At 39.8% G+C, this 27079-nt stretch overlaps 1 protein-coding gene across 1 annotated transcript in view; it reads right to left on the bottom strand.

Annotated features, from left to right (window-relative positions):
• Positions 1–27079, bottom strand: part of ULK4 (unc-51 like kinase 4) — a 442995-nt gene that overhangs the window by 200980 nt on the left and 214936 nt on the right. The window contains 1 exon segment of the mRNA XM_032459157.1: positions 3050–3155. Within this exon segment, the coding sequence (XP_032315048.1) occupies positions 3050–3155 (106 nt within the window).

Here is a 27079-nt window from a genome sequence, read left to right as displayed (position 1 = left end):
AATCCTCAGTAAGGCAATACTTGAAAATTCATAGCTCTAAATATTTCACTGATTAAACAGAAAGAAAGGAGATAAATGAGTCAAGTGTCTTATTCAAAAAGACAGAAAAATGACAAAACAAACTCAACAAAAGCATAAGGAATGAATCAATAGACAACAGAAGAAAATTTTTTTAAGTAGGACTAATAAGTAAATTCCCAAACTGGTCTAAAATATTACATACACATACACTCACAATAGTAAAACCATTATCTTAACTACTCAATAAAAATACACAAATGTAAATATGTAATATAAGAAATGGTAATGGAGAGAGAACTTCTGAAACGTAGGAAAATAAGAGACTTATTATGAGAACCTATTCTGTCCAACTCTGGGACGACAGATTTGAAAGTGTGTATGAAATGAAAACTTTCTGGGAAAGTACACTAAAACTGACTCTATAAAAGATGGGAAAACAGGAAAACATTTATTATCATTGTAGAAATAGAGAACAGTGTCAAAGGGCTACCACTACTACCATGCCTCCAAAAAACAGCACCAGCCAGATGGCTTCACAAGGGAATTCTACCTAACTTAAATAGTAGATAATTTAATGATATTTAAACTGTTCCAGAACCAAAAAAGAGAGAGAATACTTCCTTAAAAAAATAATAAAGCAACATAGCATTAACAACGAAATCCAGGGGGAAAAAGCACTCTAAAGAAAGAAATAAGAAACAAAACTACAGACCAATCACACTTATGAACGGCCAAGGAAAATTCTGAATAAAATATTAACAAAGAACTTAGGTAGCACAATTAAAGAATAACATATCACAATTAAATGTGGTTACTAACTCAAATACTAGGACAGTTTAATATCAGATATTCTATTAACTGTAACTCATTACATGAATAGACTCAAGGAAAAATCTTTTGAGCATTTCCAGAGATGCCAAAAAAGTATCCAACACAGTCATTTTTTATTCTTGATTACAAAAGATAAAATTTAAATAGAGGGCTACTTTCTTAACCAGAAAAAAAGATTCTGAGGCAATACCAAGATATCCTCTATCTCATCCTCTTTGAATCTTGCAACTGGGCAAGAGAGAAAAAGTAGAACTATAACAACTGGAAAGAAAGACTGTCACTATTTGCAATGGTTATTAGTATATAGCCAGGAAAATTAAAAGAATCATTTAAAAACCATTACTATGGAAAGTAGTAAGAGAATTAACTTAGATGCAAAGTTAGTAAACAGAAATAAAAACACCTTCAAACACATACTAAAAAAAAACCTGAAAACTATATTGGCAGAAAATTCCTTATTTCTAATAGCAAGCAAAAAAGATAAAATTCCTGGGAAGAGATAAACAACAAGAAATGCATAAGGCCTATATAAAGAAAACTATCAACAGATACAATGAAGTTTCGAACAAACAGGAGAACATAACACGCTCTCTCTGATCTGAAGACAAGCAATCTCACGCGCCTTGATGGAACTATAAATTGGCATACTGCTTAGAACAACTTGTCAATATCTATGAAAACTACAGATGCATAGGCCCTGTGATCCAGCAATTCTAACTTCAGGAATTTACTCTATAGGTAGCCCTGCTTCCATGTGAAACTATGTATTTATAAGCTTATTCACTGCAGAACTGCCTGTAACAGCCAAAGACTGGCGATTACCCATATCCACTAGAGCAGATGGGAAACAAGCATATGAGAAAATGCTCGATGTCATACACCATCTGGGAGATGCAAATTAAAACAATGAACTGCCACTACACACCTGTTTGAATGTTCAAAATCCAGAACACTGACAACACCAAATGCTGGCAAGGATGTTGAGGAACAAGAACTCTCATTACTGTGGGAATGCAAACTGGTATAGCCACTTTGGAAGACAGCTTGGAGGTTCTTTACAAAATTAAACAATTAGCAAACGATTAGCAATTGCACTCCTCACTATTTAACTAAAGGAGTTCAAAACATAGGTCCACATAAAAATCAGATATTTACAGCAGCTTTACTCATAATTGCCAAAACCTGGAAGCGTCGAGACATCCTTCACTAGGTGAATTATAGGATTAATAATTTGTGGTACATGCAGACAGTGGAGTATAATTCAGCACTAAAGAGAAATACACTATCAAGCCATGAAAAGAAATGGAGGAAACTTAAATATTACCAAGTGAAAGAAGCCAATCTGAAAAGGCTACCTACTGTATAATTCTAACTAACTGACATTCTAGAAAAGGCAAAAAACTATGGAGTCAATAAAAAGATCAGTGGTTGTGGAAGGCAGTGGGGTGAATAGGTAGAGCACAAAGGATTTTTAGGGCAATGAAAATATTCTGTATAATATTACAATGATGGATATACATCATTATACATTTGCCCAAACACACGGAATGTACAACACCAAAGAGAGAACACTAATGTAAACTATGGACTTTGGGTGATTATGATGTAATCATAATGTAGGTTTATCTTTGGTTAAAAAAAAAAAAAGTACCACTTTAGTGAGTGATGTTGATAATGGGGAAGGCTATGCATGTATGGGGGCAAGGGGTATACCAGAAATCTCTATACCTCCTTCTCAATTTGATTTTAAACCTAAAGCTGCTCTAAAATTTAAAGTCTAAAAAGTTTTAAGTTTTAATATGACACACATGCATAAGATGTAAAGCAAAGCCACCCTCAACTCATCCAGTCTCATTTTCCAAGGTGCTTTTGACCATATATGCTTTTATTTTGATCAGCAGCAATAAGTCTAAATACTTACACTTGCACTTCTATTTCTTGGTTTATCACCTCTAAGGAGTGCCTATTGATTTGTGCCACAAAGGATGATGAATTAACTCAGAGAAACTATCACAATCTAACCACCTTCCCATTTTTGCTGGTAGTATTATCATTATTTGTAGATCTTTAAATGTCTATTTTGATTGATCAACTATAAAGAGTATTAGAGTATTTTACTCTCTACGATGTAAGATGAGGAAACTTACAAATAGACAAAACTCAGAATAATCAAAGAGGAATTCTAAAATGCATTTACCTTGTTCATAAAGTAGCTTCATGTTCGAATCTTTGCAGGCAATCAAATTGTTGAGCAATGCAATCACACTTTGCATGGTGTTACCCAGGATGTTCTCCTGATGTTCCTGCAATAGACCACCATCTTTGTAACTGTACAGAAATAGAATTATATCATAATAAAGACAAAAGATCAAATGACCTCCATCCCTTCATCCTTTGTGCAAGGTTGAATGATTATCTTTTGGCACTTGAATGAGGGAGACCCTTCCATCTGAAGGGGCTCCCCATCAGTAAGACAGGTGGGCAGCATGAATCACTCAGAGCACCAGTGCTGGTCCATGCAGTCCCCTGCCCATGAGCTGAGGGACAACCACATGGTCCTCCGTGCTTCACGTGGGTAACAAAGGAGTCAGAGTGACCAGAAATCAAGTACATGGAACTCAGGAGACCACACCTGAAAGTGATTTTGAGATCACAGAAGAAAAACTACTTAAAGAAACATTTCTGCAGTTCTGAGAGCAAACTGGTACTGCTGTTCTCCTACTTCCGTCTTATACATTGATGGTTATGTTGGAAATGACTTGCCGTGTCACTGTCCCAGTGTAATAAACTACATGTGGGACCTGAAAGAGTAAACTTCACTTACCCTAACACTTCACATCCTAGAGCTAGGAGTAACTTTGGTCCTAAAAAGAATGAGGAGAATGAGTAATTCCTCAATCTTAACTTCTCAGGGTAAAGACAAAAAGGTAACTCCTTGGTAACTTTAAAGGGATCTCAAAAAACAAATAAAAACTTGCTTTTTTCTTGTTTCCTTTTTCATTCCTCTTAATTTTTAAAAGGTTAAACAACTAACATGGATAGTAACTGAAACTGTAACATTTCAAACAGTAGAAAAATAGTCTTTAAGCTCCAGGACTAGGTGAGGCAAGCAGGACGCATTAAGGTATAGAGAGAAAGGAGGCACCCAACCCAAGCACTCGCTGGGAGTAAGGGCTTCTCTGGTCCTCCCCTACTCTAGCCCGTGCCCAACCCCCAGCTTGGCCCTCCCCTTGACCACATGCTTAATAGTCAGTCCCATTCTAAAGATGAATCAACGTAGCCAACTTCATCCAGACCCTTTCTTATTTTCTCTCACACACCACACCACCCCCCCCCACAGAAATATATGATTTGCTCCATTTTTTTAGACATAAATTATATTTTATCACTCAACAAATACTTAATGAAGAGCAAAACAAGATCCCCTGTCTTCACAGACACAGACAACAAACAACAGGCAAAAATAAGTCATTAAATTGGATAATGTGTTAGAAGGTAACAAAATGCTCTGGCAAAAAAGGAAAAGAATAGAGCAGGAAAGAAGGACTGAGAGTTCAGCAGTGAGGCTCTATATCATCTTAAATTGTGTGGTCAGGATGAGACTCATGGAGAAGGTGTCATGCAAATGGAAATTTAATCTTACCTTTTAAATGCTGAAGCACCTTAGAATTCTTTGGATTTAATTTTAATAAAAATTTTCTTTTGAGGTGGTTTTGGATTTACAGAAGAGTTGCAAAGATGGTCTAGAGAGTTTCCATATACCCTTCACCCAGCTTCGCCCAATGTTAACATCTTACCTAACCAACATACACAACAAAACTAAGGAATTAAAACTGGTACAACACTAATCACTAAAGATTTTATTCAAATATCACATTTTCCACTAATGTCCTTTTCTGTTCCAGAAGCCAATCCAGGATCCCATATTGCATTTACAATTAACTCATTTTTGCAACAAATATTTACTAAGTGTCAACTGTTCTTGGTACTCTTATACCAGTGAACAAAACAACCCCCCCCCCAAAAAAAATTAAATTAATTAAAAAATAGGCCTGCCCTTGTGGAGTTTACCTTGTAGCAGAAGGGGAAGACAATAAATAGTAAATAATTTACATGACATGTTAGAAGATGATATACACTAGGGGAGAAAACAGAACAAGATAATGCAGTTTGGGAGTGTAGCAGGGGAAGGCTACAATTTTAAGATTTCAGGAATTTTGGGGGTCGGGGTGGCAAGTAATTAAGTTTATTTATTTATTTTAATAGAGGTACTGGGCACTGTACTGGGGATCTCATGCATGCTAAGCATGCACTCTACCACTGAGCTATACCCTCCTCCAAAGGCTGCAATTTTAAACAAGACGGGAAAGGCATATCTCCTTCAGAAGGTAATGACTGGGCAGATTTAGGTTCTTTTACTGTACATCAAGGTTCTGTTAGCTAGTTTCTTTTAGGACAGTTGCATCAATGTTCTTAAATTTTATTAGCCTATAAGTGACATCCTCATCTGATTTTAGTATCAGTTTCATGCTAGACTTGTCCATCCATTTTATTCCACAAATATTAATTGTGTATCTAATGTCTATTTCTGGGAACTGGGTAGAACTCACTAATAAAGCCAACTGGGCTTTGTTTATTTTAACCAGCAGACCTTCAAATATTTTTTTGAAAAACACCTTCTACTCGGGAATCTACACACTGATCCAATTTTACTTCTATTTCCCAAGAAAATCATGTGTCATGTCCATGTTTTCACACATACTGTAATACAATCATATACAGCAGTCTCTTCTGTTTTCATCTATCTTCTCTGAACCTACTGATACCACCTTTTACACCATCTCCTCCCTCTTTCTTACTGATCACCAAAGCTCTGCCTGTTTTATTGGTCTTTTCAAGGAACTAGTTTTCCATTTTAATGATCAATCTACACCTTTGCCCTTGAGTTAGTCATTACAAATGTACAAAACTTCCCACTTCTCTCCCCTAAGTAAGCAGTAGGATGGCATTTTCCTGCCCACTCATGAGAGATGCCCATGAGACTTGCTTTGGCCAATTAAACTCATCTGGGCAGAATTTTTAAGGGACAGAGGGGGCTTCATTACCCTCTTTTCTGTGTCCTGGTGACCAGCGACAGTCCAGAGGGGTAGTGGCTCCTACAGCCCAGGTCTCAGGGTGAGGACATGCAGCAGAACTGCCAGAAGTCCCTTGATGAACACGTTGTTTCCAAAGCTTCCAAAAATACCAACACTGCATTTGCCTCTGAAACTGCAGTCAACAGATGTGTACACCCCACCAATGAGAGCTACTTGATTTCACAAGTCTTAACCATATCTATATAAGACAAAAGATTTGCTTTCCAAATACCAATGCCTGAAAACTTCTATTTTTTTTTTTGCTAATCCCATTTAATATTTTAAAACTCTCTAATAATACAGATCATCTTCTTCTGATAGAAATGTTTCTTGCACATCTATTCTTAAACTTCAATTTTTTTTTTAATTGAGGTATAGTCAGTTTACAATGTTGTGTCAATTTCTGGTGTACAGCACAATTCTTCAGTCATACATGAAAATACATAAATTCATTTTCATGTTCTTTTTCACCATAAAGCTACTACAAGATATTGAATATATTTCCCTGTGCTATGCAGTATAAACTTATTTATCTATTTTATATATACCAGTCAGTATCTGCAAATCTTGAACTCCCAGTTTATCCCTTCCTACCCACAACCACACTGGCAACCACAAGTTTGTATTCTATGTCTGTGAGTCTGTTAAACTTCTATTCTTGAGAAACACATACTTAAGAGTGGATGTTCATATCTGAATGTTTCACTGACGCCAGCTTAAGAAGATTAATGTGGAAGCAGTGGTCTGCCACCAATTTCATCTAATTATTCTTACAGTTAGATGGAAGGAAAGGGTGATTAATAAGCACCAAGATGATATGACATGTTACTCATGATAAAGTAACTAACGATACATAGGAAAACTACTCTTGTGAAGAATAAAGAAGCTAACAAGTCTCTTTTTGGTAAAATAACACATACCACTCCTTGTTCAAAGACCAGTCTGTCAGCAAAGACAGGTCAGTTTTAGCAGAGATAAATCTACTGTTCCTTCCATCTATGTGTATTTACGATTAAATGCACCTTTTCTAGGCTCTCGGCAATATTTTTGGCTTGTTCTAAAGCCAACACTTCAGTTTTCCCTTGTGCTCATGGAGTACCACTTGTTGACATATGCATTTCCTTTAAGTACAAAAATCAACTTTCCAAATCTCCATTACTCCTGAACACTAAGGACCCAGGACTGCACCCCAGTCAACCAACCAGGTCCTGAGACCCCTGGCCTGGAGTTTCCTGAGTCACTGCAGAAGGAAGGGCTCCATCAGCCCCACTATCTGCAGAGGGGTATGAAGGTACACTCAGATTATCCAAAGCTCCCACTAACCTTATTACTGGGAGTACTTAGGGCACAATATTTGACGCAGAGAATAAACAGACCAATAATCCTGTACCAGACTGGGGAACATGGTTCTTTTTCTATTCTAGCCATTATTATAAACACTGTTGTTGCAGATTCTTTCCTGCTAATTTTCAAACCATTCATAGGCTGTGAACTTTGTTCAATATAAAGTAGAGGCTTTATAAAAATTGTATCATAGAATTACATTTCGTTCTTCTTCCTTCTAGAAGGTATATACACTTCTTATCTAGTATGGGGGAGGGAGACCATGGAACAGTCATTATTCCTGCTCAAGATGATGTGGTTCTCCAGGGGAACCAAGACAGTTACTGCTGTGGCCTAGATCATCATTTCCACCCAGAAAGAACACTAACAACAAGCGAAGAGCAGTTGAGAAGGTGTAAATATGAATGAAGCACACTTCTATTAACTTCTATCAAAGTGAATGATTTCATTTCTCTTAGCAACTTTAATAAGATTTGTTCTTGCTGCTCACAACGGTATTTATAGCCCACAGGGGATAAACGATGCTTTGAAAAACACCATATTTACTTTCAAAGTCAGAGTAGAGGATTATATGAAGGGAAAAAACACCAGGGCGAATATGTGGGGCCAGAGCTCTCCTCGGGACCCTGGAAGACTGGTGTTCAGAGGAAAGGGACCCACACCTTTGGTTCAAAGACCTGAAGCCAGAGTTGGAGGGGAGGGATGATTCCAACCAAAGGTTGTGCTCTCACTGGATGCCTCTCTAAGATAGCCCCTCTCCCTAAAAATGTCCTCATGAGACCCAGGGTCAAAGGACTGTAACAGAAAGCTGGGCAAAATCTTGGCATTTGTTTCAATCCTCATGTCTCACTAGTAAAACAAAGAGTCCACACTACTGGCATCCCAACACACGCAAGGAAAGCAGTATAAGGAGTTAAGGAAGCACCTGATGACCTACAACAGGACCTCTAGCACAGGGTCAGGGCCCTAGGCACCTGCAGCTTCTATGCTGATCTCGGTAGGTGGCGCCAGAGCAGCCACATGGTCCTAAGCAGGACAAGGCAGAACTGATGAGATCCTGATGAGGTACCAAGTGCCATGACCTGTATCCCAAGCACTGAACACATATCATCTCATTTAATCCTCAACAAAACCCAGAGGTGGCTACAGTTCTTCCCTTTTTATACAGACAAGGACACCGAGGTCAACAAGGTGATGTGTAACTTGTCAAGGATCATCCAGCCCCCCAGTGGTGAAGCTGGGATCTGATCTGTGGGATGGGAGAGCTAGTGCCCCTAGTCACCAAGCACTGATGTCTGGTGACACTGATCGAGCCGGAGAGAGGAGGGAGGGATGTCAGAGTCACCAGTCAGCACACCCCAGGTTAACCAACACCACCTGGGGACCCAAGGACCTAAAGGAGTCTGGAGCATGGGGTGGAAAGAGGCAAAGAAATCCTGATTTGGGGCCACTATTGTAACAATGCCCTCCCTCTTCTCCTGCCACAGTGTGCCCAGCCCTGTGTCACCACCATTGGGATCTCCTGGCTTTGGAAGAGCCTTTAACACAGATCACCTGCTGTAAGACATGCAACCCAGGAAGCAAGATGTAGGTATTACTAACTACTATGAATAAAACAGAAAAACAACAAGGTCTTAGTGTTTAGCACAGGCAACTATATTTATTATCTTGTAATAACCCATAATGAAAAAGAATATATATATGCATAACTGAATCACTATGCTGTACACCAGAAACTAACACAGAATTGTAATCAACTGTACTTCAATTTTTAAAAAAAGATGTGGGTATCAGGCAACTACAGGAAAGGAAAAAAATGAACATCCTTCCCATAAGAATTAAGTTACATACTAGAGCCACAGTTGATAGCCACACTGTTGAGACATGGAGTAATTATGTTGGCTGCAGGGTGAGAAGTGAGGCTCAGTTCATGGGAGAAGCCATCACCGACATCCCACAGACACTGAAGGCCATCTGACTGCACTAGAAGATTATGACAAAAATATTTAACTCCTTCACCCATAACCCCGTAAGCACAGCTGACCTAATTTGTGAGGCCAATGCCATAGTGTATAGATATTTAACAAACAGGGCACTTGAGAGTTCTAATAAAACACAGCATTTGTTGGTAGAGATAATTAGAATTGAAGCAACAAAATTCTTGTGTTTGGCAACAGAGATGAAACAACTTCATTAAAATGTACAGCTTCAGCAAATGAAAGGCAGGAGAGCACTGGACCCTGAAGAATCAGCCTTCTCAAAACTAATTGCTTCAGTGCTTAAAGAGGACAGCTCTGAAACACCAAGGGCACAGCAAGGAAACACCACTAAAAAGTGATCAGCCCTCCCAAAGCGGTTTCACTGTCAACAGAGCGTTATTCTTTATTCTAATATCTGAGGACGTAAACAGCACTAGAAGACTTCGAATGTCCAGAGTAAAAAGTTTGGCTGGGGTCTCAACAGTCAAGGTAGGAAATACCAGTAACAATCACAAGTAACACTGACCCATGGTCACTCTCCTCGGCCTTTGGTATGGGTCAGAATTCAGAAGACAACAAATTATAAGACAACAATCAATCCTAGGAGGGTAGAAGCAGTGGAGAGAGTGAAAAGCAGAAACACAAGTAAGTCTTATGCACAGGCAATCCATAATCTCTTAGAAATAAACACACAGCAAAGCCTATTGGACACACGGGGCGGGGGAGGGGAGTTTACACTGCCCTGCGGCATGTTCCTGTACTGTGCACATGCTTGCACCTGGTACAAAGGTGCGAGGCACACTAACTCTCCTTTTCATGCAACCTTCTGTATGGCTAGAATCCTAAGATCTGGAGCCTGCAGAAAGGAGACTTCAGAGCATCCAAAGGAAATGAGTACATTTGTAAGGAAGAAGACACTTTCCTATCGCTGATTTTTCACAAGGCTGTCCCACAAGCAGCTCAAACTTAACAGAATCACAGTGGAACTCAGCTCCTTTCTCCTCATACTTCCTCCTTTTCTGTTTCCTCTTTCAATGAACAATGACCCTCCAATCTGCCCAGCTACCCAGCCATCAATTTTGGAATCACCCAGTACTACTGGCTCCTCATCTTCCACATCCAGTCAGCCACAAGGGCCCCTCAGTTCTCCCTGAGCCCCTCTTGAATCTGTCGTCTGCTCTCCATCCTTGCTGCCACTGTCCTCTTTGGCTGGAGCCACCAATCTCGTACTGGTACCTTTACCTCTAGCCTCACTGTTTGGACTGCTAACCAGATTCCTCCTTCCAAAGCGGCAGAGATGAGTCTCCGCTCCTGGGGCTTGCACCTGGGGCCGGAGGCACTGGGACTGGGTGTATCGGAGTCTACAGGAGGTCCAAGGTGGAGGGAGGGCCATTGCTTCCCACAGTCCAGTCTGTGCCCAAAGTCCCAGTGGGATTCAAAGGCCTGAGGTGGGGAAGCCACAAGAGCCAGGACATGACAAAAACAAGGGCACCAGGGCTCTAGTGCTCACCATCCCAGAGAAGCATCACAGGATGATTTTGGAAATAGTTTCAAGACTTATTGAGCCAGAAAATGAATATATGTATGTATATACATGACTGGGACACTATGCTGTACACCAGAAAGTGACAGGTTGTAACTGACTGTACTTCAATTAAATTAAAAAAAAAAAAAAAAAGACTTATTGAGCCAAATACTGACTCCTGAGGGTGAGGAACAGGGAAGGAAACACAGGGTTTTTCCCTGTGTTAGGGTGCAGATTAATTTCAAATTGATTCATTTAGTTACCTCAAAAATATCCAAACATCCACAGGGATTTCCTGCAAAGAAAGGCCAGGATGTGGGATCCAAAGTGGGACTGTTTGGGGTATGAGGAGGTTGGCACTGGGGTACCTGCCACTGGGCCTTTGCTCGACCAGCTGTGAAGCCCTTGAACAGCTCCTCTGCCCTGTGATGAGGGTTAGGGGTGGGGAGAGCTTTGCAGGCTCTGAGGAGAATTAGGAAGAACTTGGAAGCAAGGTCTTCTCCCATCTGTAGCCAAAAACATGTGATCCCCTGACCCTAAGAGCCTGGAGGTATAGACTGAAGTCCCTTCTTTTATTTCTTGCAAGAGAAAAGAATTTTAAAATTGTTTTAAAATCTGAATGAAGGAAACAGTAGAGGCCTTCCAGCAACAAATGCAAGTTATTATTAGCAAAACATTCCAGCTGGCACAGAGGGGAGGCTTTGGATCAGCTGGTACCATCTGCCCATCAGTGTGCTGAGCTCAGCTTCAGAACCTGGTCCTTGTGTAACGCCCAGGGCAGCGTGATGCGGATGCCCTTCCAGTGGGTTCATTGTGTCATGCGGCTTCCCTTTCACATCACTGAGGCTGCTACCAGGGAGCTACCATCCTTCCAGCTCCCAGCAGGGCCTGATACCTGCAGGCAGGCGCAGTGGGCCAGAGCCAACACTGCTCAGGTGGGAGAACACTGGCAACGGAGCTGAAAGGACACAGCCAGGCCCAGTGTCCCTGGGGATGATGGTGACCCTTCCATGCCTCTGCCCAGAGTGTCAGAAGACTGGCCTATCTGCCCCACTGCACGCTCTCTGAGCTAAATACAGGCCAGATGTCGGGGGATAAGCGAGAAAGAGAAAACACGAGTATGCATCCAGACACAACTCCTCCCACCTTATCCTTGCATCCCCATAACCGTCCAAAGTTAAACAACAACAACAACAACAACAACAACAACAACAACAACAACAAAACAAGAATAAAGCTTTGGCAAACGCATATTCATTCTTAAAAATTCAGGCCAGATGTCGTTTGCTGGGGGCTGGGGGGAAGGCTGCCCTTCTCGCGCTGGACAGTGTTTCCATCACCTTCCTGTGCCTGCCTTCATCACAGCACCTACCACAGACCTTATCTGTTGTTCATTCATTTCCTGACCAATGCTGACCCAAGTCCTTGGAGGGCAGAACTGGGACTTTCAGCTGGGCCTCCAGAGTCCAGGTGGGGAGCCCAGTATGCAGTGGCCACTGGTAACTTAACAAAGGAACAATCTTACTGAAGGTTGCTTGGGTGAATATAGCTGAAGAAGGGCTATACAGCTTGTGGGATTCTCCTTCAATAAATGAACTTGTCAGCAACTAGAAACTGCCTTCAATCAAGCCATCAATAAATATTTACAGAGCACCTAAAATCTGCTATTTAATGGTGTGAAACAGAACTACAAAAGATAGAAAACGATCTTTCTCAAAACATTTTCAATGGTAATGTATTTACTTTTGAATAACATTTCCAATAAGTGATACATTCAGATCTTTTTACTTCAGATGAAATACACAAAATCTCTCACCTGCTACATATTTGTCAAGTACTCATGAAGCACTTCCATCAGCATGGAAAATACACCCTCTAAAATTTTCAAAGACATTGACACAATTTTAATGGTACCCTCCATTAAAGGTAACTGCTCAAAATACAAAGAAATGTCCCAATCTAAAGAGTGAATATATTACATAAGGTAAAAATGAAAGAAAAGATCAATATATGTAATTATACAAGACAGTTTTCAATGACAGCTATCTTCCCTGTGGGATGGGCAAAGTTTTTGCAGTGGAAGTTTACCAAGTGTTGGTCATCATGGTTGTTGTCTTAAAGGAGTCCTAGTAAATCCTATAGGAAATATTTTAGTTGGAATTGGCTGGAAGTTTATTTAAAGCTAGGGTTTCAAGGCACATAAAGAAATGATGCAGTGAGCAAAAAGAAAATTGGGCGAGGAAAGATTAGAGATTCTTGCCCTGCCCCAAGAATCATACTACCAGACTTGGGAAGAATCTTGGAGAACTTTCGAGGTCAATCATTTGATTCCAAAGATTTAAAAAAAAAAAAAAAAAAAAAAACTGAAGCCTGAGATGGGAACATAATGGGTAGCGCCAGGGCTTAAACTCAGAAGTGCATCTTCCTTCACCATTACATCACTTTGCTCTCACAATTCTGGAAATCACATCAGCGTATGTAGAGCAAAGGAGGAGGTAACTTTAAAAACTGGTAACATTTTCTACACACTGGAAAAACACTTTATGCTCTGGTCCCTAGAGCTGCAGATTCAGTTGCCCTTAACATCATCTTTAATAGGTCAATTCTTATCCCTGAACAGCAAGTGGTAGATGGGCTAGGAAATGGGAGAACCTCAACATAATGCCTACCGACCCCCCAATACACTGGAAGCAAATACTTTCTGCGTCTGATAGGATTTTCAATCATCATTTGTTGTAGACGGTTATCTCTACAGAGGCGATCAGAGAGCCTAGCCATCTCTCAGAGTAAATATGTTAAACAAGGAGCCCCTTTTTCCAATGAATTATTCTGAATAGGTAACAAATCAGACATCAGGGGAACTGCAAACACATATATGTGATGTTTAAAAATCAGCAGCATAAGGCAGCCCAGATCTCTGTCACTCATGCTCGAATTTGCCACATTTGGTATTTTATGCATGATCACACTTCTGTTCTCTATCTCCACAACTGAGGGCAATCAGTTTTTCTTTCCTTAGATTCTACTTAGAAAACAGTTTTAGTTGTATAATCATGTTGGAACATTCAATAAGTTCATTTTGGGCCACACAATGATAAAAAATAAAAATAAAAACAAAACTATACCATCTTGGAGAAGCAACTGGTTGCAACGGGATAAAATCATCTCAGGAATTTTTCATGTCTTAGATAATATTTTGTGTCCTTATTGGCATTTTTTCAAAATTAACTGCAAGTGGAAGATTCCCTAGACATAAGCATAAACTGGGGAGTGTTAACATGGGTCATACTGAACAACCATGGGGGAACCAAGGGGTCTGGCTCTGGGAAAAGGGTTGGAAGAAAGGATCAGTAAACCCACAGACCCTGAACATAGGCAGGGCACAGGCTGGGAAAACAAGAATAAGTAAATTCTAGACCACACTGACCACGGGAGAAAGTGATGATATACTATCATCTAATTCTGAAGTCTAAAGGGAACTACTGAGAGCTTAAATTGATTTCTTAGGCCAAGCCAGGCTAGGCATCTCCTAAGAGCCTTGAGACATCAGCTGATTCTCCTCTTCACTATTTCTTCTGGGACAAGCACCCCTGGCAGTCTTAGCTGTATGTGGGCATCCAAGACTCATCTGTGCAATGCCCATGTGGTCACGTCCACTGTTTCTGCATCAAATCAATAATCCCACACATCCATGAAGTCCCTAGAGCTTACGAGTGAGGGAGTGAGGAGGAGGGGACAGGGAAAGCTATCCTGTTTTCATGTTTTTAACTCTTGTCTCCCAAGAGCTTCAGATTTAAGAGCTTAGATGTGAACATGGCTTCATTAAATTTTCCTCATGCAGGTCTGAGAGAAAACCAGCCATCAGAATGAGTGCTAAGAATAAGGGGAAGAAGGAAGGAGGGGAGAGAGGAAAGATAGAATAAAAACAGACTAGGGAGGAAGAGAGAAAGCAAAAAGGGACAGAAAGATTTTCCCCAAGAGGAAGAGTAAGCCCAGGAGGGCTGAACTTAGGGTATAAGCCCTTGTCCGCAGGTGCTAAATCCAAAGGTCTCTGCCTCACAGAGCAGCTACTCAACCTCCATCTGAAATGAAAAGTGAGTCAACAGACCTAGCACACGTCCAGCCATGGTGTGCCACCAAATAAAAGCTGACCAGCATTTCAGAGCGAGGTGCCCGGAGACAGAGCTCTCATCCCTGCACGTCACCACCACTGTCCAAGCTCAGCCCCCACGTCACCCCTGCCATTCTCAACAGACAGGGAACAGAAAAACAGAGATGCTCTTTAAATTCGGGCACTTCCAGCTGTTTCTGGATTTGTGGAGCCCTTGCGTTGGGATTGCTTCCTTGCTACGGCACTCTCCCCTGTGAGTCAAGTACTGATGTCACAGCCCCTCCTACATGTGAATTCTGATAAGCTGCCAAAGACTAGATGTGTGGTCCCCTTGGGCTGACCGGCTGGCCCGGAATTCTTCCTTTTGTTGGGGTGCATAACAATGAACAACACCTGTGATGGCTGGCATGAGCTTGTGTGGATGGGGGATGCACAGAGGAGGGGTGTCGATCTTTAGGAGATGCCCCTGAGCTTCAGAGACATACACATCCCATTCATGGAGGACTGGATTTTTTGGTGTGTATTCAAACAGAACCTTATCAGCTAAACTTAGAATCTCAACTCACAGGGCAAAAGGAGCAGCTTAAGCAAATCAACCAACCAAACAAAATCAGTTTAGAAAGCAGAAGCAATAATTCACATAGCTTCAGTACTGAAACATTTCATGTCACTATGCTCTGAGGTTCAAGCGAACATCAGCTCTGCCCCCACCAGGCTCTGCACTCCACCAGAGAGAGAGAGATGCCAACGGCAATGACTCTGAGCCACACCATCCAAGTCACTGTCACCAGATTCCACAAAGGCAAAGAGGCAAAAGTTCAGGCAGCTGGAAGCACGTTGTCTAAAGCCATGAAGGTGACAGGGAGCCTTTCCCCAACAGCACGTGGGAGGAGCAGAGCGCTTGGCTGCATCATTTTGCATCAGTTGCCTCATCCAGGTGCAGGGCTCGGGGCTTCACCAGAAGCAAGCAGGGAGGGGAGGGGCACTGCCTTTTACAGATGCAGAAACCTATGCCCAAGGAGAAATGATCTGCCCGTAGACTTAAGTTAAGGTCCTCTTTCTTCCCTAACATCCTTTGATGCTCAACCCAAGGCTGTGTCTTTCCAAATGAATCTTTGAATGAGACGCTAAACAATGTCAAATTGTAACAGTGTCTAAGCTTTGTGACTGTATTCAAACAAAACCACTCTGCACAGTCTCAAATATTTATCTATGGTTTGTGGCAAAGGCCACTCAAATGTAAGTTTTAGCAGTATATGGGCATTCCTCATCCACCATCCCCAGAATGTTCACTAATCAAGAATAATATCAAGTTGCGATATAATGTGAGAAAAAAAACCTTCAGAATTCTGCCTTTCTTCAGCCCCCTAAAAGAATGCCAAATACCAGAATCCAGCTGAGTTACCATGAAATCCAACTTTATCACATAAATATTGGAAGGGAAGGAGAAGAGAGTATGTTTATGAATTACCATCCTCATAATCACAGGGTTTTACAATATAGAAGACAAAATGGACTTGGACTGAATGAACGGATTGTAGCTAAAATCTCACATTTTAAGAAAAGGTTCTCATGTGAAACAGTATAAATTTTAAAATGTACACACACAAGCACTGACATACACATGCACAGACATACACAAATCCCTTTACAAAGTACTACGTGGACACTTTGTTAATGATTCATCATTTTGAATAGTCTGCCCAACTGATATCCTTTTGTATTTCAGAAGAAGGTAAAAAGTGAATAATCCCTTCTGCACACAAATGAATGTCATTCCTCCAATAGTCTGTATTGGAGACCAGTGCACGCCAGGCCCGCCCTAGATCCTGACAAAGCAACCAAAGTTGCACCGAGACACCTGCGAGTAGGGAGCTTCCCATCCAGAGGGTGGGCAGTGCATGTGCTCATCAAGGCATGCCCTGCTCGAGGCATCCCAGGGAGTGAAACCCTGGTAAACTGGGAAGATGAGAGAAGACTTTAGGGAGGAGACGGGAATGGAGCCGGGCAGGGAGCCGCAGCAGATGTGGGGAGGTCTAGGACTCGAGGACGAGCACAGACCATGTGGCTGAGAGATATGGGATGTGGCAAAGGCACACACAGGCCAATGATTCTGAACACTTGGCTAAAACTTTCAGAATCCACGTTAAATCTTGGTTTATCATAAGTGCCGAGGATATTAATTTCTTTTGGTTTCAGTGGATCAAAAACAAACTAGAAATACACTGTCATTATGACTCATGGATGTGAGTCAACATCTCGGCACAGAGTGGGCAGGAGTGGCTCCACGTTACCCCCATGGTCAGCTCCATGGGGCCTCACTCCTGGCCAGGCTCTCTCAGCTCAGCTCACCTCTGAGCAGCCTTCATCGCGTGGCCATGACACCTCCCTTTCTGTTTCCACTTGGCCCTGTGGGCCTCTGGGCATTGACTTCAGACTGAACCCAAATTCACTAGACGTGACCTCTCTGGCTGGAAAGGTCAGAGCTCACTCCTTAGTTATAGCCAACAGAGGGTCCATGCTTTCTGGGGGTTTTGAAGGCACATGGACCCTTCACTATCCCTATCAATAGGCCTCTACCGTGAGTGTAAGACTAACACTGGTACTCATCCTGTTACTACCTACAAACATGGCTAGGTTGTGGAAATGCCTGAAGGCAAAGGGGTAACTGGAGGGATTCTTATGAATTCTCAGAGCCTCTGCACTCTAGGGACAGTCATCAGTAAGCCTTAGTTTTGTTTCCAACTACAAAATCAAACTTCTGTTTCAGACACCACCCTACCTGATAATGACTATTTATCATCTAATCAGAGGTGTTTACTAGGATGAGAAAAGATGTAATGTCTTGTTTTGGTCCAGACGTAAAGTAGCTGGTAATTGTAAATAAAACTCCTTTTTCTCATTCAAAAAAGAAAAAAAAAAATCAAACTTCTTTTGTAGGAAAGCTCTCACATCATGATACATATGGTTTTCAGAGGTGACGTTAGAAAGAGAATATATGAAACACTGGATGTGAGATGCTGATATCAAATAGCAAAAATGAAAGAACAGCATATTATTAGCTATTTTTGTTTTTTAATGGACCTCGTGGGCTTCTATGTGCTCTCCAGAAATGCCTCAGAGTTGTGTGGTGGCCGGAAGCCTAAATGAGGTCTCAGAAAAGATAATGGAGTTTTAATGATGGAAATCGTACAAAAATTGAATCTAATCATGTTCCATTAAGCATGCTCTTAGCTCCCATTTTTACTAAATTATTTTATTATGATTTTGCCTCTATCTATTGAAACAACCTTTTATGGCAATTTGACTTGCAGGCACAAATAAGTCTCATTTATTTTCTACTCTGAGCCCCTGTGAGATTAATAAGATGAGATGGATCACCTAAAATTTTACCCGTCCTGCAATCAGGAAGTAGTCATTCAGAGAGATGAGTACTTTGTTTTACATTTATTTGTGAGGAAAGCATTACACTCTAATTAGAGACCTACTCAACAGTAACGCGTCACCTGCCAGAGAGACTGTCTTCAGCCAGGCAGCTCCTTCTCTACCAGCCTTGAAAAGCCACCACTGTCCCCACCTCATGTGCCAGTGGGTCCCGTGCTCCAGGTCACCTCCCCACCTCAGGCCTTAGCCCTCATGCTTGTCTTCCTCCTCCCACTCTTTGAGGGACTCGGATCGTGTGTGGAGTGTCTGGTTATTAATGCTTCCAACAGGACACTCCTGCATAGCCATCTAGAGGCAAGTTCGCTAGTACTTCGTGGTGAGTTGTGAACAATCATGCAATCTGTCAAAGGGGATGCAAACGACTGTCAACAATTATGCAATCTGTCACGGGACACAGCAGGGGGAGATGGGAGAGACTGTTCATTCTGGTCTCTGCAGAGAACAGAAGCACCTGTCACAATATGCAGGTGGGGTTTTCAATATTCGTCCTCAAGCATGTTTACTTCTACAACATGTCATGATGAAAAAGCTATGAAGCTAGAATCACAATTCGCTAATTACATGAGTCTCTGGGCCAAATCCTGATGGAGGCTATTAAGAATTAAAGGACTAATGAGGAAAAACTCACATTTACCAAGAATGGTACCTATGGGAGAAGAGGGTGGGAGAACATTATGTGGTGACCAGACATAAATCCATATCAATTTTCCATTATAACTTTGTATTAAAGTCTGAAGAGAAAGAATAAAAAATCTTATAAAGGAAATGCTTATGAAACAATTTTAGCTAGAGATCATAAAACGTAGTAAGTTCATAACAATCATTAACCGGAAACACCCAATAACACAACAACAATTCTCATAAATCAGGAGACATGAAGAGAAACACATGGAAACACACTAATAAAAGGGTACTACAGGTCATCTCCTTTAGTCTACGATAGGTTATGAGTAAGGCTATACATGACAACATGCTCAGTGAGATACATCTTAGAGACATATGTCAAATTTTGAGCTCTACAGAGAACGAGAGAACAACTTTCAAGTATACACAAAGAATTCACAAAAATTCACCACAGCATACACAAAGTGAGCATCAGTTTCCCCAAAAATAAAAATTATTCAATGCAATTATTCAATACTACAATTAAAAATGCAACAAACTTTCTTTAAATGTTTTTAAAACTCTTGAGGGCAATACAGACTAAAGGTGCCAAGTTTTATAAAAATAAGGAAAATTCTAATGTAACATATTAGAATCTACGGAATACTGCCAAAGCAGTTATCGGAGGGAAATTTCTAGCATTAGACACCTACAACAGTAAAAATTGTAAAAATACCCAATTTTTAAAAGTTAAGGGAAAAATGAAGTGACCAAAAGAAAGCAAAAGGATGAACTTAAAAAGACAGAAGCAGAATTTAATGAATTGGGAGACTTCTGCCTCCACTAGGATATAATAAGTCACACCACCCAATAATGCCACCTCATAGCAATTAGAAATTACAAAGTCATATTTGTAGGAACATTAGAGAGCTACAGAAGCACCAAGAAGTAAGTGAACTAAAATTCCAGAAGGTAGAGAATTTTTCCAGGGTGAACTGACACTTCCTAACATTTTTTCTCCTTAGGGGCATTTGCTGGTTCTGGATGCTGGGTACCTACAGTGGGGTTCCAGTGAGGGCATGAGAAACTAGCAATGATTTTAAAGGCTGTATGGGGCTAGAATGAAAAATAAGAAACTCGACGGGCTTCAATTGCCAAAACAGTATCCCCAGAAGACATCTGATGGATTCTGAAGCCGCACAAGGCTGAGGGACATCTCCCAAGTCAGCGGTACAGGCAAAACTCGGAGATACTGAGAGTTCAGTTTCAGACCACCACAAGAACACAAATAACACAATCAAGTGAGTCACATAAATTTTTTGGCTTCCCAATGAATCTGGAAGTTTATTTGCACTATTCTGTAGTCAATTAATTGTGCTACATATAGCATTATGTATAAAAAACAATGTACATACCTTAGTGTAAAAATGTCTGTTGCTAAAAATGTTAACCATCATCGGAGCCTTCAGCAAGTCATAACCTTTCTGCTGGTGGAGGGTCCCTCCTTGATGCTGATGGCTGCTGACTGGTCATGGTGGTGGTTGTTGAAGGTTAGGGTGGTCGCAACAATTTCTTAAAATAAGACAACAATGAAGTTTGCTGCAACAATGGACTCTTCCTTTCACAAATGGTATTTCTGTAGTGTGCAAGGCTGTTTGACAGCATTTTATCCACAGTACAACTTCTTCCAAAACCAGAATCACTCCTCTCAAACCCCGCAGATGCTTTTATCAACTAAGTGTATGTAATACTCTAAATCCTTTGCTGCCATTTCAACAGTCTTCACAGCATCTTCACTAGGAGTAGATTCTATCTCAAGAAACCACTTTCTTTGCTCATCCATAAGAAGTAACTCCTCATCAAAGTTTTATCATGAGATTGTAGCAATTCAGTCACATCTTCAAGCTCCACTTCTAATTCTAGCTGTCTTGCTATTTCTACAACATCTGCAGTGACTTCCTCCACTGAAGTCTTAAACTCCTGAAAATCATTGATGAAGGCTGGAATCCACTTCTTTCAAACTCCTGTTCATGTTGATATTTTGACCTCTTCCCATGAATCACGAATGTTCTAAATGACATCTAGAATGATAAATCTTTTCCAGAATGTTTTCAACTGACTTTGCCCAGATCCATCAGACAAATCACTATGGCAGCTATAGCCTTAGGAAATGCCTTTCTTAAAGAATAAAATATGAAAGTTGAAATGACTCCTTGATCCATGGGCTGCTGAACGGAGGTTCTATTAGCAGGCATGAAAACAACGTTAATCTGGTTGCCCATCTCTACCAGAGCTCTTGGGTAACCAGGTGCACTGTCACTGAGCAGTACTATTTTGAATGGAATCTTTTTTCCAAGAGCAGTAGGTCTCAACAGTAGGCTTAAAATTTTTAGTAAACCACTTTGTAAACAGATGCACCATTATCCAGGTTTTGTCGTTCCATTTACAGAGCACAGGCAGAGTAGATTAAGCATCATTCTTAAGGCCCTCAGGATTTTCCAAATGGTAAATGAACACTGGCTTTCACTTAAAGTCACCAGTTGAATTAGCCCCAAACAAGAGAGTCAGCCTGTCCTTCGGAGCTTTGAAGTCAGGCACTGATTTCTCCTCTTTAGCTACGAAAGTTCTAGATGGTATCTTCTTCCAATAGAAGACCATTTTGTCTACACTGAAAAATCTATTGTTCAGTGTAGCCACCTTCATGAATGGTCTTAGCTAGACATTCTGGATAATCTGCTGTAGCTTCTACATGTGTCAGCACTGGCTGCTTCACTTTGCACTTTGATGTTATGAAGATGGCTTCTTTCCTTCAACCTCATAAGCCAACATCTGCTGGCTTCAAATTTTCTTCCACAGCTTCCTAACCTCTCTCAGACTTCATAGAACTGAGGAGAGTTAGTGCCTTGATCTAATTAGGCTTTGGCTTAGGGGAATGTTGTGGCTGGTCTGAACTTCTATCCAGATCAATACAACTTTCTCCCTGCCAGCAATAAGGCTGTTTTTGCTTTCTTATCATTTGTGTGTTCACTAGAGTAGCACTTTTAATGTCCTTCAATAGCTTTTCCTTTGCATGCACAACTTGACTAACTGGCACAAAGAGGCCTAGCTTTCAATCTATCTTGGTTTTCAATATGCCTTTCTCACTAAGCTTAGCCATTTCTAGCTTTTAATTTAAAGTGAGAGGCATGTGACTCTTCCTTTCACTTGATCACCACTGTTAGAGGTCACTGTGAGATTATTAATTGACTTAACTTCGATATTGTTGAGTCTCAGGGACTAGGGGGGCCTGAGAAGAGGGAGAGAGACTGGGAACGACTGGTCACTGGAGCAGTCAGAACACACAAAGTATTTACCAGTTAAGGTTACCCCTTATATATGCTGGGTTTGTGGTGCTCCAAAACAATTATACTAGTAACATCAAAGATCATGGATCACTATAAACAAATAAAATAGTAACAAAAAAAGTTTGAAATATTGCAAGAAATACCAAAATGTGACACAGAGACAGGAAGTGAGCAAATGCTACTGGAAAAATGGCATCAATAGACTTGCTCATCCCAAGGTTGCCACAAACTTTCAATCTGTAAAATACATCGTACTGCCAAGTATAATAAAAAGAGGTATGCCTATAGTTAGAAAACAATGACCAGTCAGAAAAATGATTCCATTTCAAGCACTCAAATAGTCTCTCCCTTAAGATATTTGCCAGACTTTGACTGTACATGAGGCATTAGGTGCGAGAGCGAGGCTGGGACACTCTGAGGGATAGAGCTGAACCTTCCAGTCTTGCAGAGCTGAGGGGGCAGGGATCTAAGAGGTCTCGATCAGAAGTCCAGGAAAGCCACACTGATAGAAAAGACTGTACCAAAGTTGTAACAGAGTCTTAACAAAACAGCCTGACCCAGTTTGCTTTCTTCTGACTGGATTAAGTTGATCAGTCCCTTATCCTAGATGCCTAAGGAAAAAAGGGTCTGTCTTTGATGGAAAATATAATATCTGTAATTTGTTACATAACATATGTAGTATACAATTAAAAGTTGCTAGATATACAAAGAGGCAAGAAAATGTGATATTAATATCACAATATTAAAAGGAAAAAAGATGCTGGAGTTATCCAAAAAGTCTTTTAAAATAACTATGAATAATAATATAGTACAGAAAATAGTGCGGAAATGGATGAATAATGGAGATTTCACCAGAAAAACTGGAATCTATTTAAAAAAGCAAATGGACATTCTAGAATTGAAAAAATGAAATATACACATTAACAATACTATAAACAGGATTGAAAAGTAATTTAGACACAACTAAACACTTGTGTTCTAGAAGTTAATAGAAAATAAAAACTAAGCAGAAAAGGAAAAGAAATGATCAAAAAAATAAATAAGACTATAAAGGACATGCAAGACACTCTCAAAAGATCTAGCATAATTTAGCCCAGAAGGAAGAGGACATGAGTGACCATAAAGGAATGAGGCAGGAGAAATATTTACAGATTAATAACCAAGTAATTTATGTAATTGATTAAAAAAATTTTAATCAAAAAAACCTTTACCCACAGGTTCAAGAAGTTCAGTTAATCCAAAAGAGATTAAAAATAAAGAAAACAACACAGAAGCCCACCATAGTAAGCTGTAGAAAACCAAAGACCAAGTAAAAGTCTTAAAAGCACTCAGAGGCAAAAACACACATTAACGTCAAAAGCATGACAGTGTAACAGCTAAGTTCTCAACAGGAACAATGACAGCTAGTTACACAACCAAGTACTGCCAAGTACTGTAAAATAACCTGAAAGGTAGAAAAAAGTCTGCCAACCTAGAATTCTTTACCCAGTGGAAATATCTTTCAAAGATAAATGTGAGGAAAGATGTTGGGCAAACAAGCCAAAAAACAAAACAAAACAAAACAAAACAAACAAAAAACCTAGGGAATTTTTCAGCTGCAGACCGGCGCTAAAAGAAGAATGAGAGAGGAATCCTTAGAAGGAAGAAAATGGTACCCTATGGAAACACAGAAATAACAGGAAGGCATGAAGAAATCCAGAAATGTTAATATGTGATTAAATATAGGTATATATACAAAAGCAATTATTGTATATCTTTAAGTGTTACAATGTGTAAATAAAATGCAGAATTACAATAAAACAATTGATGCCATGCAAGAGTTCTAAGCTTTTAGCAACATCCAGAAAGTGGTAAACGTAGTAATTTGCATTCTGTAACCTCCAATGTAATCACTAGAAGAAGAGAAAATAAATGTATAACTAACAAATTAGTAGAAGGGAAAAAAGAATAAAAATATTTGATTAATCCACAAGAAGACAAAAAAGAAAAAAGACAGTACAAGTAGAAAATAAATGATAAAAGGTAGCTCTAACTCCCACCATGTCAATAGCTTATATGTATGTGTGTGTAACTCTAAGTACCCCATTTAAAGTACAGACTGGGGGGAAGGTATAGCTTAGTGGTAGAGAGCATGCTTAGCATGCACAAGGTCGTGGGTTCAATCCCCAGTACCTCCAATAAACAAATAAATAAATAAACAAATCTAATTACCTCCCCCCTCCTGCAGAAAAAAGAAAGTACAAAGATTAGCAGATAAGATTTAAAGAAAAACAAGAGACAGTTATACAATGACGTATAAGAGACCTACATTAAATAAAAGGGCACAAAATGGCTGGGAAAATAGCTAAAAATAAAAGGTTGGCAAACACTAACCAAAAGAAAGCTGCTGGAGCTATGCTAATATCAGACTGAGCAGGATTTTTTAAGGCAAGAAATTTTACTAGAAATAAACAAGGAAGTGTCCTAACAATCAGGGCATCAATCAGCAGAAAAATGCCTCAAACCTAAGTCTGTACATACAGATAAAGGAACCTGAAAATACATAAGGCAAAACAGAAAGAATTCAAAGGGACAATAAAAAATTCAGAATCATAGTGGGAAATTCTGACATATCACTTTCAACGATGACAGTTACCTTTATGTATGTAGTACATGAGCCTCTGTAAAATGCACTTACTAAATCAATTTTGAAATTTAAAAATATATATTTGCACATCTACCTGCCTCCAAGACATAATCTTTTTAAATGATGTTCAATTCAAACATAAAGTTATCATGCCTTGGATTTTCTTCTTTTTCTAGTTTTCACCAAAACAAAAATGACAAAAATTCTGGTGTTCGGAGATAGAAGAAACCGTAGGATTTTGTTCACCACTCTGGACTTTCACCTACAGGCAAACTGAGGTGCAGAGAAGTGACAAACAGGCAACTATGAGTAGCAGGGAGGCCAGGTGTCCCATCTGAATGTCCCATTCAGACCTGGCTTCACACCTCACTCTCCACCTTTGCATCTGCCTATAAGCATGTCCAGACCTATTTTAACCAATATCAGGGCTTACCATTTCCTAATGCATAAAGCCATTTACCCTTTTTTGAGATATTATTTATGCCAATAAAAACCACAAGTGACTATAACAATTTCTATACATTTGAAATTTAAAATAAAATATTTAGGATTATAGTTTATAAATAGGGCATCAAATAATTTAAATAAATTTAGGTATAATAGTCATAGTTTTAAAAGCCATAGAAGAAAATTGCAGTCTGTGAACTAACACTGAATTCAATATTTTTCAAGATGGTCTTAAGAGCTCAATTGCTATCTTCATTTACCAAGTCCTCACTGAGCTGAACAACATGTGTCAGGCCTCAGCAAGTGCTGGCGACTGTCAGCCACTTGGTTCCTGGCCTTGGGTTATTCACATTCTGGAACGAAAATGAGATATATAACAAAAAGGATAGTCTTAGAATCCATCTTCTAGCCATGAAGGATTAAGAGATCTGAAATGACCCTCTATCTGAAAGCAACTAGAAAGTAAGATAAATATATTTTTAGAAAGAGAGAACACATACAGTGCCCAGCAATGTAGATGAGTTAAGGAAAAAGGGATTGGAGTCTGGGGATGACAAAGCGACTAGAATTTATGAGGTAGATTTCCAGAGAGAAGAGAGTCACACAGAAAAAGAATTTGAGAAATCTGTGTAAGGGTCCTTGTGAATCTTGTAAATCAATCTGCATATGGATAGGAAAAAACATCACAAAGGCCAGGCAAGAAAAATTTCTAAGTAATAAAAACTTCTAGGGAGGAATAAGAGAAACAATTCTTAGAACTCACAGAACACTAGGGGATCATTCAAATTCTCTCTAGCCAGACTAGAGGCCACACTGAATATACAGTGTGCTTTTGGTTAAAAAAAAAGTAAAAATCAGAAGGGCAATGCCTTAGGAATGGTACATTATTCCTAGAATAAAGATAATTCTAAGTACACCTTAAAAAAGCTTGAAAGCAAAAGTCCATAAAGTAAAAACAAATCTACCACTAACTTTACTGCCTACCAGAAAAAAAAAACTTAAATGTCTTTAGAAAAATCAACAATATGGCAGGCTCAGTGCAAATGTGACAATGTTAGGAATCAAATCAAATATCGTTAGAGGAAAAAACACAGCAATGTGACTCCTAACAACAAGAAAAAAATCAAGATGCAAAAACGATAGAAACAGTGGAACTGCAGACAAAAATATTTAAATTGCTATTATAAATGTGCACAATATGCTTAAAGGAAAATGAATTAGGAAAGAAATCAAAGATTTTTAAAACAAGTAGCTGCAACTTTTTAAAATGAAAAATATATCTGAAATTAAAATCTCACTAGATGAGCTCACCAGCAGAGCAGACATAATAGACAAGAGGAAGAGTGAACTGGAAGGTCTGGTAATAGAATATATATACCCCAAATTAAGCACAGAAAGAAAGACTGAAAAACAAAGTGAACAGACCTTCAGTGTCCTATGTGAGAATAACAACTGGACTAACATACATGTAATTGGAAGCTAAAATACAAGCAAAGGGGGAGAAAACACTTTTTTGCAGAAATAATAGCTCAAAATTTTCTAATTTGAGAAAACTTATAAATCTACATACTCAAGAAGCTCAGTAAACCATAATATGGATAAGCATTCACATACACAACACACCACAAGACAGACCATAATCAGACTGCTGACATCAAGGATGAAGAGA

The sequence above is a fragment of the Camelus ferus genome, chromosome 17 (genome assembly GCF_009834535.1).
Source record: "Camelus ferus isolate YT-003-E chromosome 17, BCGSAC_Cfer_1.0, whole genome shotgun sequence".
Classification (NCBI taxonomy): domain Eukaryota; kingdom Metazoa; phylum Chordata; class Mammalia; order Artiodactyla; family Camelidae; genus Camelus; species Camelus ferus.
The sequence above is the reverse complement of the archived record's forward strand: the minus strand, read 5'-3'. Positions and strand labels throughout refer to the sequence as shown.